At 36.0% G+C, this 16,745-nt stretch overlaps 1 protein-coding gene across 1 annotated transcript in view; it reads left to right on the top strand.

The window, feature by feature from the left end:
• Nucleotides 1-1,889: 1,889 nt before the first annotated feature.
• Nucleotides 1,890-16,745, top strand: part of LOC129250559 (uncharacterized) — a 70,403-nt gene continuing 55,547 nt past the window's right edge. The window contains exon 1 of the mRNA XM_054890180.1: nt 1,890-2,222. Coding sequence (XP_054746155.1) covers nt 2,180-2,222 — 43 coding nt within the window. The 5' untranslated portion in view covers nt 1,890-2,179. The remainder of the gene's footprint in view (nt 2,223-16,745) is intronic.

The raw sequence follows: 16,745 nt of genomic DNA on the forward strand, positions 1-16,745 counted from the left end.
TCGAAATAAAATTATCACCGGGTGATTCAATTCTACGTACAAATCCATGGATATGCGATTTCATTGATGTGCAGAGCACACAATCGAAGGTCTTGTTAGCCATACTTCAGAGCTTTTGCTTCAAATTCATCAACCAGCTCATTCTTTATTCTGCCCTTGCTCCCAGGTACTCGAACTATAGCTGTATAAATCAGAGCACCCGAAGTACTCGTTTATGACAGGTTTGGAGAAAGCCTTCCGCACATCTTGTTAAACACTGCGGACGGCTGTGGTATATCTAAAACCTCTCGACTACCCATCTGTTCTCGCTGATATATCTCACAGTCCTGCGTATGCAAACATTGTCGCTCAACGAGTTCAGAGTTATGCTCTGACTTCCAAAATACTCTAAAGTATCGCTGACATGCTACGGATGGCACAAGCGGTTGGTTTCTTTTTGATATTACGACTTCGAAAATTCTTGGGAATTTATAACTCAGTATGCAAGAATTCGAAGCTTAGTAGTTGTATAATCTTTGGATGAGGCAATATATGCCTATTTTCATACCATTGACTCGAGGCTTTCAGCCGCAAAGAGATTTTGAAGAGTCACCAAAAAGTAATGAATCTGTAGGTGGTAACTGATAGCCAAATTGATAGAAAAACTAAAGGAAGAATTCACCGAAAACTGGATTTCACAGACTTTGGGCTTATGACATCGGTTATTGAATCGTTATTTTTTACGAACTTATTAATAAGAACAGGAACAACTGATTGGAAACGTATGAATCTGTATGAAATCATGGGCACAATTTTGCTATTGAATCGCTTATGAAGTTACAGCTAAAGGTTACTCTCACAATTTTGCTTCGGATGACCAAATCCTGTAATCTACCCTTCTTCGAATGGATGTATACTGCAGTGATCAGGGGTTCAATTTTCGTTCTGTGTAAACGTTAAGTGTTGCTCAGACGGCAACAAAGTGGCATAAGCTATAGCGACTTTATTTCTTTCTTATGTCCCCAATCAATCTCAGTTTGTTCGTAAGCAAACTGCGGTCATGACCCCGGCTACCTCAGCCACTCAGCTGATTCCTTCAAAATCGTTGAGAACCAGTTACCGTCTGATGTTTGCTTCATCACTTGATTTCTCTTCGCCGTGCAACCAACTCAGAAGAAAGCTTTCATTTACTACTAAACTTACTAGAAAATGTCGTACATTTTTATGCTTATTAGCTTGCTGTTTATATGTACTAGCAGAGGAGATGTTAGATTAGATTAGATTCGATTTTTGGCGATTGGACAGTTTGAAGCATTCAGTCAGGAAGAATAAAGCACTACACCCGGATAGATTACAATGGAAGAAATAGAGACACGGGATAGATTTTATATGGATGGTAAGACTGAAAAATTGGTTTGCGGTCAGTCTTCTGCGAATCTTTTGGATTCATTGATGAATCTTAATAGGTCTGGAAGAGGAAGAATATGAATTTTAACCCAGTGGAGATGTTACAATGGCATTACTTTTCTCACCAATTATTTTGGTTGGCCATCTATTTTTGTACTAATTATAGTAATTTTTTTCAAATGCCTATTTAGGTTTGGCATTTTCCATTTTCATCAAAATGTGCTGCCATCAACTGGAATAAGTAATCGAAGTGGATAATGCGTAAAAGTGCAAAAGTAGTAGGGAAAATGAAGCGGCAATATCTTTTCCAATTTCTGAATAAATATTATAAAAATGGATTCTAAAATATATAAAACTTTTAAAATAAATATTTAAATTCCCAACCGAAAATCCGGTTAAAACCACTAGTGGTCAACGTTACTAAAAAACTTAAGAAATTAATATTATAAAATTAAAAAATAGAAATCCAAACATTGCATCCAATACAACCTCAAAAAATGTGCTACAAATTTGAAAACTAAAAATAGCCTACTGAACAAATTTCCAACTGAAAACACATTTAAGCTAACGGCAATAAAATTGCAAGAAAAATACAATCGAATATAAAATCACCAGTGGATACCCAAAAAGAGCCGTCTCCCCAGCAGCCGTCATCAGCGTCGCCAAGCAGCTGCAGCAAAGGACAAATCTGCCTTGAAGAGAAAAAAATTCCCTTATCAACAAAAATTTGATATCAAATTCCCTACCGCGCTCTTCTCCGTTGTCTGCACAATTCGTCACAGCCGCAAACAACATGGATTTTGAGCTCTTGCTCTGCTTTATTCTGCTAATCGCGGGTAAGTTACAGCTTGTGTGTACTTGTATTTCTTGTTTTTGTTGCTATTGTCATTTTTAATTAAAAACAAATGTAATGCCTTCATATTTGAATTTTTGGCATTCTCATTTTATTGCCCTTTTCAATCCCACTTTTATACTTTCATTCATACATTCATACTGATTGTTTTTTCTAATTTTATTCTTTTTGTTGTTATTTATTTGTTTTTATTTCGGTAACTTGGTTTGCTGTTGAAATTCTTATGACTTGGATTTATGTAGCAATGTCCTTGGGATTTCAAATGATATTTTATGGGGTTTTAGCGAGATTTGTGCGCGCATACACACGCACACCCATACACACACAAATACTCTTCCATACTCAGCTGTACATTTCAACAAGAAATTCTGCATGGAAATGAGCAGACATTTTTGTAATCTTAGTCGTAAAAACATGAAAAAAAAAAATCAAAATGAAAATGAATTCAGAAGAGGGCAGTAAAATGAAAATAATCAGCAAAACAATACGATTCCTTGTTTCAACACACACACAAACGTACTACTTTTGCTGAAATGATGACACTCAAGATTAGGATAAAAAGTATAAAAGTAATCAAATCCATAAGCCATAGCCGTGAACTGGAATGGGACGCATTTCATAAGTACATATTTATTTTCCCGTTACGACCAATGTTGATTTGTAAATTAACATTTTTGTTGAGCCTGGAAATTTTATGCATTTTAAATTGAGTTCTTTTTTGAATGTTGTTGTTTGTTTTTGTACAAGCGTGGATTAAATTTATTAGCAGTTTAGAGCTGTAGTTTGAGAAATTTTTATATCAGACCCCAACAGCTTCAGGAATATATTAACAATTTGCTTTTTAATTAATTTTTATACGTCAGTCAAATATATAAAGGGTTTTCCAATAAGAGCTGTTATTTTCATATTCAAAGAAAAATGCTATGTTTTAACATAAATGATCAAATGTTTATTTCATTATAAACAGAAAGGTATGTCCGTAATAGTGGAAATAACATCAGGCAAATGACCACTACGACCACGCTTACAGGACAATATCCTTTTCATGAAACTTTCCATAACCGAATTGCAAACTGGCTGCCCTATGTCCTCGATAGCCTCACGAATTCCTTCTTTGAGGTCTTGAATCGACCCTGGGCTGTTGGCGTAGAGCTTCTCTTTCACGTGACTTCAAAGATAAAAGTCTCAAGGTGTTAAATCACAAGATCTCGGTGGCCAATTGAGATCACCTCTTCGTGAGATAACACGGTCCGGAAACTTTCCCGTAAAAGATCAATGGTTTCGTTGCTTGTGTGGCACGTAGCGCCGTCTTGTTGAAAATAAACGTTGTCCAGATCAATACCATCCTATTCCGGCCATAAAAAATCGTTAGTCATCTCTCAATAGCGCAATCCGTTCACCTGTAACACCTGTTATTGGAAAACTTTTTACTTAGTCTTGCCATAAATTCTGTGACAAATTTTTCAGTGCATACGACGAGAACAAATTCGCAGGAAAAAGTTCTGTTATTTTTCCTTTTATTCGTTTGCATTGTCTACTCATAAATTATGCGTAGTTTCATGGCAAATATCGCTAGTTAAGATGGAGTGGGGAGCTAAGAAAAATCGCATTGCAGTGATTGCATTATGGAAGTGTGGAAAAAGTGCAAGTGAGATTAACGATTTGCTGAAAAAACGTAATATTTCGAGAATGTTTGTTTACCGCACAATCAATCGTTCTTCCCAAACGTCTAAAGTGACAGACAGAAAAAGAAGTGATTGCTCTCACGTGGTTCGAACCAATGCAACCATAAAAGCCGTTCGAGAAAGAGTTCGCAGAAATCCCCTTAGAAAGCAGAAAATCATGTCCAGAGAAATTAATGTATCGACCAGATCCATGACAAGGGTAACTAGAGATGATCTCCACATGAAAGCCTCTGTCGCTTACGTGGTCATATTTACAATACGCGCTTGAAGAAAATTAGATTCGACAGATGCAAGCAGCTTCTTCGGTGGCACAACGGCCATAAAAATATCCTTTTCACAGATGCGACAATTTTCACTGTTAAATAAATTTTTAATAAGGAAAAGAACAAAATCTATGTTAAAACTTCTAAGGACGCAAAAAATGTTGCTCTAATGGCCAAATGTTCTTCAGCGTGGCCGCCATCCAGCCTCCGTAATGGTTTGGTGGGGAATGTTTTGTGAAGGAGTTGAAAGGGTTAAGACCGGGGACAAATTGTGCAGGCATCCTCATAGTCTTAGAAGCCGTGGTGAAGCAGTTGAGCGGTATTCTCTTCAATGGAGAGTGTTGAGTCTTTCAGCAACATTGCGCTCCAGCTCATAAAGCAAAAACCACGCAGCGGTGGATAAAAAAATATTTCTGGGTTCATAGCCGCAGAAGATTGGCCATATGGAAGTCTAGATCTGAATCCATTGGGGTACAGTTTGTGGTCAGAGGTGTAGAACATGACCTCTCGAAGGCCACTCACAAATTTGGAGAGTCTCTTTGATTCGAGCAACGACGTCAGTATCCATGGAAACCGCGCGTGCTGTAATAGCTGAATGGTCCAATCGTTTGAAGGCTTGTGTAATAGCAAATGGTGACCATTTCGAATGAAAATATTATATAATTTTTTTTAATACTTACATCAATAAATATAATGAAAATCATTAAAAAAGTATTTTTATTTCATATCTATAACGGACTTAACTTGTAACAGAACTTATGGCACCCTCATTTCAACAAGGGAGGAGTGGACGGGGGGCAACACTTGGAGACAGGGCCTAGTTAACCTGTTCACGGATGGCTCGAAGCAGGACGGTAGGGTTGGAGGAGGAGTATTCTGCAAAAAGCTCCCCATCAAACTCAAATTGAGGTTACCGGATCACTACAGTGTGTTCCAAGCAGAGGTGGCCGCAATTAGAGAAGCAGCTGACTGGCTACTTACTTGCGTAATAAATGTTAAGAAAGTAAATATTTACTTCGATAGCCAAGCGGAAATTAGGGCCCTAGGCACTATTATGATGCATTCGAAACTGATCAGGGAATGCCTAGTCTGTCTCTCTCGATCGCATCAGAATTCTTCGATATAAAGATAATTTGGGTACCAGGTCACAGTGACATTACTGGAAACTGCGAAGCCGCCGAGCTGGCCAGACAAGGGACCTGTGAGGTAGTGTGACCGCGAAAGAAGAGGATCCGGATCCCCTTGACAGCCTGTGCTCTACTCCTGAAAGGATGTATTTTTAGAAGAGTTCTGAGTACGCAGGATTATAGCTCAATAAACTTGAAATTTAAATAAAGTGTAAGTTTCTAGTGGCTCAAAATTTGCATTGATTTTTTAAAAGCTTGGATTCCCCGATGCAGATACATGTCTGGGAATTGTAGTGCTGAAGATCTGCCAAATATGAAAACTTACATATTATGCTTTTAAACAAACTCAGTCCATAACGAGGGCGCTTCTCTTCATTGAATTACCAAATAGCTAATTATACAGGAAACTCAAATGATGGTTGACGAGATAGATCTGAACAAGGCTCAATGAAAAAATGTTTAAAATATCGAATCCTATTCATGCCTTCATGAGCTCAGACGAATGTATTATATTACAAAAATTTTACCAAATTGGACGCGGAAGGCGGATGGGCTACTTCTAGAAAGTTAAAGATATGAGGAAAGCATAGCACGGTCTCTTTTCAATAAATTGGGGTATCACCATCTAAAAAGCTGTTGCTTAAGATAAATAGCGGCTTAAGAAGCAATAGGCAATCTGGATTTTCACACTTACTGAATGTTGTTGCAAATTTTGATATACAATTTTTAAAGTAATCTTCGATTTTTTTAACATTTAGAAAAATGTTTTTTTCTAAATAAAATAACTGTTTACAGCCGAAAAAGTTCACTCAAAGTGTGCAAGGGTGCGAAAAGCCGAGTTTTTAATCATTAGTTAAAATTTTGGGAATGTTTGGCAAAATAACATCACCTCCCAGGTATTTCTGCTTAATTTTTGTTTTATGTTATTTTAGTGTCTTTTTTTTAATCAACAATAATTAATCCATTAAATATTATTCATATGCAAATAAAGCAACATTTAATCTCTTGCATTAGCTTTTACACGAACTTCCGTATTTGCAGGTTAAAAGGTTGCCAAATTTTAATGTATTTTTAATTAGGGCAGCAAAAACTTTCTGGGTCAGATTTATCTGGTGCATTTATAATTGAGTTGGGGCTTTAGATTCAAATATGTGGAAAAGATAGTTAAAAGGTGTATCGCAAAGGTATTACATATATGTAGATTAAAGGCTTACGAAATTCAAGTAAATACCAATGAAGCGTAAAGGGCTTATAGTTTATTTTTATAATTTTTTTAGTAATTTTTTGATAGATTGTATTTTAATCAGAAGGCTAAGTGGTTTTCCAATAATTCTTAGATTAATATTAGCGTATGTCATTACAGTTGTGTGTTATATGTAAATATCCTGTAGGGAAAAAATGCTACCTTCACTTTTCAGTTCAACCAGTTGGTTAATCGGTTAAAGTGGTGATTCTTCCAGTATCCAACTAGCGCTTCCGCACCATTTTGTTGCCACATCCTCATTACCAACTTGTTTAACAGTTATTTACAGCAAGACTATATCCAGTCTGTGCGGTTTAAGAACCTTATTAGGGTGTTGTCGTCTAGGCCAGACAGTCTTTCGACACTCTCGAACAACGGTAGCGTAAACATTATGTACTTCCATAAGACAATGCGTTCAGGTTGGTTACAACTGTGACGGTATGTGTTGTGAGGGATACCCATTTTGGTTGCTTGTTCTCCAATAGATCAAAAACCAGTTATGACTGCCGTTAGTCTCCAGGCATCCCGTCGTTTCCTGCTTATTAATGTCGACGATTGATTGGGGTTGTGGATAAACCATAACGTTGTGCTAATTTTGCATTTCGCCTGGTAGATGTAGATGGAAAGTACAATCCGCCATTCGAAGGTATTTTAGGGAAATTGTATTCTTGACTGCACCTAATGGTGTGAATACCGATTCTGCAAGAGCGTTATTCATGGCAGTTCATCTGCCTTTTTGTTACGTTCACTGTTCCGATGTCCCGGCACCCAGACGAAGGTAAATTTATGGTTTTCACCAGTTTCAACCAGTTAACGCTCTAGTTTTTTTCAATGTTGCAAAGTGATATGTCCTCAGCATGAAAGGGCAATGTCCTAAGCATCAGTAAAATACCAGTTGATTCTAAAATAATCAGTTTTAGACCAGTTGGAATATAAAAAAAGAGTTAATTTCCATTCAAACGTTTGAAAATATTGCATTTCACATTAAAAGTGTACACAGAATTGCTTTTCTGTAAAACTAAGTGAATCTTCATTCAGGTACAGCAGTTGGTTCAATCTTATTCTATATGTAAGGCCGGCTTTAGATAAGAAATATATCAAAAATACTATGGAATATGTAGAATGGATGGCCATCCTTTGCATCTGCGGGGCCCTTAGAACTGCAACTACAGAAGCACTAAATATTCTGAGCAACCAAGTACCAATAGAACAATTCGGCAAGCAATCAGCTGTCGAGTCAGCTCTCAGATTAAGAGAAATCGGTCTACTCAGAACAAGAGGGCACTCGTCAATTTTAGAGAAATTCTCCTGTATTCCAGCCACCTCAGCGGCTCGGCCAAACTCCCAAAAGGAGTGTACTCGGCAATTATATATACATACACTAGTTAGAAGAAGTTTGCGTACAGGCAGACTGGGCATTAAACTATTTAAAAAGTAGATGGAAAATAATGTATTTCGTTCAGAAAATCAGGTTAAATTTACATATTGAAAATAAAGTTTTGAATCCAATAACACAAAAACAAGAACAAAAATAACGAAAGTCTATGACCAGCAGAAAACACTTCAGAAAAAGTTTGCGTACAAAGAAATGAACGAGTTTTCTATATTAATACCACAAAATTGACGAAACCTATGGTTAATAGCTTGTCGGGTATCCTTTACGTTTTAGAACTTTTGCTAATCGCTTCGGCATCTATTTGACTAATCTTGTTGTCTCTTCTGAGGTAATTTTATTCCATTCTTCGGGAATGACTCTCTTCCACTCGGGTTTGGATGAAATGTTGTGTTCCTGAATCCTGAGCTCCAACAAGTCCCACAAGTGCTCAATAGGATTGAGATCTGGGGATTGTGGTAGTATTCGCAATTGTTTTGGCACATTATACAATAGTCATAGCTTGATTATTTCTGCGGTGTGTTTGGGACGATTATCCTGTTGAAAGTGAAACACATTTTCCAAACCAAGTTTTTGAACACTTTGCTTTAAATTCGCCTTAAGAATGTCGAGATACAATCTTTTGTTAATGATTGTGTCACTGAATTCGAGGTTGCCCACACTACCACTAGCCATACACCCCCACACCATAACACCACCACCACCGTGCTTAACTGTAGGTACTAACTTTTCTTTATTTAAGCCTGTACCTTGTTTCCTCCAAAGCAATTTACGTCCTTTGATTCCAAATATGCAAAATTTGCTCTCATCAGAAAATATCACCTTTTCTCAAAACTCTGTTGGCTTAGCAATTCGCTTCTGCCTATTTACAAGTGATATGTACGGTTTCTTTCGAGCAACTCGACTATGGTATTCACTTTTTTTGAGGACTTTGCATACAGTATCACTACAAATAAACTTATTAAACCTTTATTGAACATCTTTTGCTATTTGGGAAGATTTGAGTCGGGGATTTTTTTGAACTTCTTTTCTCGGTTACTCAGCTTAGAAGACGTCCAGAACGATGCTTAGCAACGGTAGAACCTCTTGACTTGTAATTAGAAACTACTCTTTGAATAGAAAAGTGAGTTCTTCTTACGGTATTCCCGATTTCATGTAATATTTTGCCTTCTTTCCAAAGCTTAACGAGTATGTCCCTTTCACCGGAACTAGTCACTTTCCTTTTACCAGTCATTTATCTAAACTTCGAACTTATGGAACAATTATAGCAAAAATGCCAACTACGCACAAATAAACACTTTTTTCCACTATTTCGCTTGAACTAGTGATGTGGGAATCCCCTTTTCAGATTTTGTACGCAAACTTTTTCTATGTCACAGATGGCGAATTTTGAACAATTAATCGGAAACACATTATTTCCAGACGATAATGGGTTAAATACAGCTCTTAAACATTACGTTTAAAATTATAAACAAAAAAACACATAATGGATAAATTTTATTATGAGCAATGAACATTGCAAGTACATAGCCGACTGTGTACGCAAACTTTTTCTGACTAGTATATGTATTTATATATATTCCTAGTGCAACGGATTTCTTTCTTTGGAAAGGGGAATGCGATAACGGATTCATTGTTAATGAAAATGACATAACTAATATACTTATACAGATGGCTCAGTACTAGATAACAAAGTAAGTTGAGGAGTCTATTCGGCTAAACTTGAGGTCAACCAATCATCCTGATCATTGCAGAGTATCTCAAGCGGAAGTCACGCCTATAAAAGAGGGAGGATAAAAACAAGAGTATTATCCGCAAATGAGGACTTCATTGACTTACGCAGTCAAGCAAGTATAAAAGCGCTAGTATCCAAAACGCACTTATCAAAAACAATCTTAGAATGTTCTTTCTTCTAAGTGACGTATCTCAGTACTACAAATTAAACCTTATCTGTGTACCAGGCCACAGGAGCAGAGCAGGAAACTGCAAAGCAGATGAACTTACTCGAATAGGTGCAACTTTCGATGTCCAATTGGATAAAACTTTGATACCTCTACCCATAATCACTTGAAAATCAATAATAGAAAGGGAAACCATCAACGGGGTAAATTTAATTTGGCAAAACCTGACTACATGCGAACTAAATAAACAGACATGGCCGATATGTACCAGCAGTCGCTCAAAAAGCCTGTTGAGATTCAAAAGAGAAGAAACATGACAGGTGTATTAATTGGTCATTGTTTAATAGGTAGCCATGTCCGAAGGTTGTGTGTTCTATACTACTATTTTTGTAGAAGCTGCCTCCATATGGAAGAGGAGGAAACCATCCGACACCTCCTATATGAGTGTGAAGGCTTAGCCAGAAGGAGATTTCACACTTTTGCTATATCATTCTTAACAGATGTAGTGATTGTAACGCATCTAAAACTAGCGAAGCTTTCCTCGTTTATAAAAGCCGCAGGATGGTTTGATAGTGTAAGAAAAAATTTCAGTGGTATCACAATGGATTTTCGAATGGTCTGAGTGTGTCATTGAAACAGTCACCCTACCTACACTATAAGTAAATCCTCAAAGTGTTAAAATAAATTCTTAAAAAAACTAGTAAAGAAATAAAATTCAAAATATTCACCTTACGAACATTAATGAAATTTGTGTCATTGAAATTTTGGATTCATATTTTATGTGTTTGTGGAATTTTTCTGCGATGGCCATTTTTTTGGAAAATGTAATTTTTATTCAATTTCAGTGCTTTTCTTTATTGCACTTCAGGTTCTTCGGCGCTGGTGAATCTTGTTAGAGGTTCTGAAACCAAACACATTATTTAAAGTTAAAATTTACCGTTATCTTGATATGATATTATGAAAAATGTCATTACACAAAAACACCGCAGAGAAAGTTATATTACTTGGACTCCTTTTTGTGTAGGTTCAGTCAATGTTTTACTCCACTGTTATATGGATATAAAAAGGTTTCTAAGATTTTAGCTGCCAATATTTGAGTCTGGCGGTGCACGAGGACGAAACGAAGATAAGAGGCGTCAAACAAACAATCGGTGCATTTGCGTATCGACACCCACGTCACTGTTGACAGTTTTGATTTCTAGGCTTTAAAATACTTCGTTTATTTAGGAACCAGCATTAACACCTACAACAATGTCAGCTATGAAACCCAACGTAGAATCTCTCTTGCCAACAAGTGCTACTTTGGACTAAGTAGGCAATTGAGTAGTAAAGTCAGCTCTCGACGAACAAAACTAACACTCTACAAGCCTCTCATGATGCCCGTCCTAACGCATGGCGTAGAACCTTGGATGATTATAATATCCGATGAGGCGTGACTTGGAGTTTTTGAGAGAAAGATTCTGCGACAGCGAATATCGCGGGCGATGAAACAATGAGCTTTACGACGAAATAGACATAGTGTTGCAAATAAAGATCCAGCGGCTATGCTGGCTGGGTCAGATTGACCGAATGGATACAAACGCTCCGGCTCTGAAAGTATTCGATGCGGTACCAGCTGGTGGTAGCAGAGGAAGAGGTAGGCCTCCTTCACGTTGGAAAGATCAGGTGGAGAAGGACTTGGCTTCAATCAGTGTTGCGACGATTGGTGCGCTTTGTTCAGCTCGGGCAGCATAGCGTGAGCGGTTATCGCGCCAATCAAGAAGAAGAAGACAGTTCTTGGTCGGATATAAATGCGGGTCATTCTCATATCGTGGTATCGACTGTTGTATGAACCTAGACTGGTGTGAGACGAGTGAAGAACTGTAATCTTAATGTTGAAGAGCGGCATAATGACTGAAGACACAAATTTACAAAGATTCTGAATTCGAGGCACTACATACAGAAGACTCATTACAAGAAACTGACATTAAGTGCAGCCGAGAACTGAAAGAACAATGTACATAGAATCAATGGACATATGACAGAGTTATTATTCAAGATGTTAACGCATGATTTTGCGTGGCAAAAACTTTGAAGGCATACTTAGAATATTGTAACACCTTATCTCATCAGCCTGCTTATAGTCCAGATGTTCTTCCTCCCGCCTAACATTTATTTCGATCTTTGGCACGTGGTCTAGCTGATCACTTTTTTCACTTTTATGAAGAGGTAATAGAAAATTTGTACACTTAAAGAATATATAAAAATATCGACTTTTCAGATGAACACAAGGCATGGCCATCTTTTCTTATCTCACAGAGAGAGAGACGCAATCGGACTGTGAATACTTTTGAAATAAAATCCTGCTGAAGAACGAACGCAAAATTTAAAGTAATTGTGGCCAAACTGCCTATTCAATTTATGCCGCGCTAAATCCTAGAAATAAGCGCCCGCGCAAAGTTTGCCGTAATGAAATGGCAGCTGATTTTTATGAAAAGTTTCTTGATGTCAAAAATTAACGCCAAGCTGCGACAGCGAAAAAAATTTGGAAAAGGTTTAGGAAAGCTAATTTTACGGTGATAAAAATTATTTTATTATTTTTATTTGATATTTATGAAGTTCAATGTTTTTCATCCATTTATACACTCCGTCTAGCTGTAAGCCTGTTAGTAATTTCTAATGAGTTACTTCAAAAAAAAGGATTTCTTTTACGGAAATAATCAACTTCGGACCGCTGAGCGAACTCACGCTCGATAATGCACTGCTAATGGATTAGCAATACAAATTTGCGTAATTGCAAATATATAAATAATAAAGCAGCAGAAAGTTGAAAACTTCAAGCAAAGAAAGTCGAAGCCAACGCATTGGAAAGGAACACGACAAGAAAATCGATAGAGGAAAAAACTTCAGTCAGCATCAGTTTGAAACTGCTTAAATCGATATTGAAAAAGTTTCTGAATTACAGTTACTATAAATTTAATGCAACTCAATTTTTTGCAGCTCATACAGCTGCTGTTCCATCTACCAGTGCACACAATCCCGCTTCGATATTTTCCTTAAGTAGAGTTTAAAGTTAAATTGCATTTAAAACGATCGTAATTAGGAATGCTGCCAACGGCGTTGACGGCAGCAACTGGCAGTTGCGAAAAAAAAACCTATAAAACTGCGCAGTAACTGTACAACTGCGACTAGCGCAGATAATAACACAAAAAAGTGCACCAGCAGCAGCAGCAGCAGCAAAAGTAGTAGGAGTAGTCGAAGTTGCAGCATTGGAAATGACTTTAAACGCTACACTCCTCCGTCACTAGACTTGTACGGGCACTCATACCACAGGCAACACCAAACCCTTCCGCAACTTGCACTCTACTTCTTGGCCACTGCGCTGGTGCAGCAAACGAAAGCGAAGAAACTCAACCATTCAGTCAGTTAGTCTGGCAATGAGGCTGCCAAGCAACAGCCAAGAACACATAGAACTATGCAAAATGGCATAATGACTTTGGAAAAAGTTTGCCTTCACAACTACACGCGCGCTGGGAAGTACACTGATATGCGAGGGGGGTTCAAAAATTAAGATGACTTATTATTTTTCTCAAAAAATCTGATCGAAAAGCGATGAGCTGCTCCAACGATGCGTACTTTTTCGCCACAATTGTGGCAAATTTTCGACTTTTCATAGGTTTTTTTCTGTTTTGGAAGCCAGAAAAACTCGCAAGAGGCCAAGTCAGGTGCGAATAATGGTTGTCAAACGATTATGGTGCTATTTTTGACCACAAAATTCAGAGTTTAATATCAATTTTTTCCGATAGCAGAAAAGCGCCTAGCACATGAAAATTCATCTTGCCCTCATGTCTGTCAAAGGCAAATATATAACAAACATAAATCCGATATAGTTGAAACTTTAAACATTTGCTTTGATGCGAGCATTAACACAACAAAATAAGAAAATCGAATGCAAGTTACGAAATTCAAAAATTCACCTTACTTTTTGTGCACACCTCGCATGCATGGAAATATAATAATTTTTCGTTTTTGTGAAGAAAAAAGGATGGAATGCAAACTCTATGGTATTTTACTGCTAAAGAATAAGTTTATGTCTGAAAAAGAGTATAAAATAATTCCAAGCAACTGTAGAGAAAAACATACATACTTACAATTATACTAAACAAATACTTCCATATAACGAAAAATCTTCAAAGTGAAAGCTATGAGAAAAATGAATAAATTTCGTAATTTAAATTATGCACCGAATGTCAACTGCACGCAGACATCAATTTCCAGAGTTTAATTTCATGCACACTTAGGTGTGTGTATGCCCAAAAACTTATGTGCGATGCAGAAATATTCCAAACTCTAACTTATAATTTCTAAAAAAAAAAATTATTATTCTTAAAACGTTAAGTAAATCCTACTGAAGCGAAACTTCCGCCTGCATAAGGCGTACACGAACAGTTCTTTGTTTCCAGAAATTTCGCTATGCAGGGACAAAAAAATACAGAATCACTTGAACAATAACTTTTATTTACTAAACAAAAAATTAACTAAAAACCTTAAATAAAATAAACTAACAAAAAATTATCATATATAAATTTTCTAAACAAACACTAAAAAAAGCAAATAGATAAAGAACTAAAACTTGATAATATAATACAAAAAATAAAACGAACTTTGGTTATTTCCTAACAAAAAATTAAATTCAGAAATGAACAAAAAAAACAAAAAAAAAATACATACATTTTCTGAGCACAAATAACATTAAAAAATCTAAAGTACAGCTAAACCTTAAACAAAAATATTTTCTAATTAAAAAAGTAAAACTCTAAAATCAAACAACAACAGAAAACTAAAAGAAAAACAAAAAAGTGTATTATAAGCAAAAATCAATTTAATAATTAAACTTACACTGAAACTAAGAACTACCCAAAAAATATAATTCCATAATTCAACCAAACCAACTAAAACTCAATCAAAAAAATTCTCGCAAAAAAATAAAAGAAAACTAAACAAAATAAAAAACATATTTTATAAATAAAAAGAAAACTGAAAATTACGTCTAAAAACAAATTAAAAAATACATATATAAAGAGTCTTAAGAAAATCTAATATTCAAAATTTAAAAAAGAAGGGAAACTTAATAAGAAAATAATTTGCTAAGTAAAAAAGTGAAAACCAAATTACCAATTAAACAAAAAGTAGAAGCAAAAGAAAACAAACAAAACTTTGCAAATTTTCTAAGCAAAAAATGAAACTCAAACAATAAAAAAAGTTATTTTCTAAACAAAAAATTAAACTCCAAAAAACACTAAAAAAATTTATAAAATATATTTAAATTTTCTTAGCAAGAGCTAAAATTCAAAAATTAAACAGAATTAAAACTCAAAGCAAAACAATATGTTCAAAGGAAAAAACTGAAAATAAAAAGATTTATTTTTTCTTACCAAAAATTAAATTCACAAATTAAACAGAGTCTAAAACTCAAGAAAAAAACAAATATTTTTTAAGTAAGAAATAAAACTAAAAAAATTACCTAAAACTAAAAAACAATTCCAAATAAAAACTTAAAAGGGTTTTCCAATAACAGGGGTTACCGGTGAATGGATTGTGCTATCGAGAGATGATTAACGATTTTTTATGGCCGGAATTGGAACCTTTATTTTCAACAAGATGGCGCTACGTGCAACAAAACCATTGATCCTTTACGGGAAAAGTTTTCGAACCGTGTTATCTCTCGAAGAGGCCACCGAGATATTGTGATTTAACACTTTGAGACTTTTTTTTTTTGTGGCCACGTAAAAGAGAAGGTCTACGCCAACGGCCCAGGGTCGATTCAAGACCTCAAAGATGGAATTCGTGAGGCTATCGAGGACATAGGGCAGCCACTTTGCAATTCGGTTATGAAAAATTTCTTGAAAAGGATATTGTCCTGTAAGCGTGGTCGTGGTGATCATTCGCCTGATGTTATTTTCCACTATTAACGGCATATCTTCCTCTTTATAATGAAATAAACATCCGATAATTTATATTAAAAAATAGCCTTTTTCTTTGAATATAAAAATAACACTTCTTATTAAAAACCCTTTAGTATTAGAAAACTCGCCTATGAAAACTTAACTTGTTAAAAAAAAAATTGTCTAAGCTAAAAAGTGAATCTCCGAAATGAAACAAAGTATAAGACTCAAAAAAAACTCGAAGAATTAATAAGGCACTAAGATTCAATAGAAAACCAAAAATAGTGAAACTCCAAAGCTTGAGAAAAACTAAAACAAAAAAAAAAATATTTTCTAAACAAAAATTGAAATTGAACAGTTTTCCAGGATAAAAGTACCATTGGAATACCTATGGCCACGAGTAAACTAATAATAAAAAAAACATTACCCAAGAGGCCAATAGGTCATGGAGAAATGAAGATACGTGTCTCACAGCATGGCTACTATGGCCGCAAATAAACAACAAAACGACAAACGAATTGCTTAGTCTCTCAAGAGAAGATATCTCGAAGGTCGTGGGTTGTGTCACCGGCCACTGGCTATTTGGCAGGAATTCCTTGAGACTAGGAGTATTCCCCTATGAATATTGTAGAAGTTGTAGAGGTGAGGAAGAGGAAGAAACAGTTGAACACGTCCTTTGCAATTGTCCAGCCTTAGGTAAAATCAGAGGAGGCTGTCTAGGTAAACACTTTTTAAATTCTCTTACAGAGCTGTCTGGCGCGAGGATAAGACCAAACCTGCGCTTCATAAGAACCTCAAGATGGTTTCATAAAAATAAATAAACAAGGTTCCCGTGTTGCACAGTGGTATCACAACGGACCTGTAAGATCTAAGCGAGTTGGTCATACGAACCGACTACCACCATAACCCAACCTAACTACGAAAACAATATTTTTAAGCAAAAAATTATGCAAAAAAAAATTTAACAGGA

This window comes from Anastrepha obliqua, chromosome 1 (genome assembly GCF_027943255.1).
Source record: "Anastrepha obliqua isolate idAnaObli1 chromosome 1, idAnaObli1_1.0, whole genome shotgun sequence".
NCBI lineage: Eukaryota > Metazoa > Arthropoda > Insecta > Diptera > Tephritidae > Anastrepha > Anastrepha obliqua.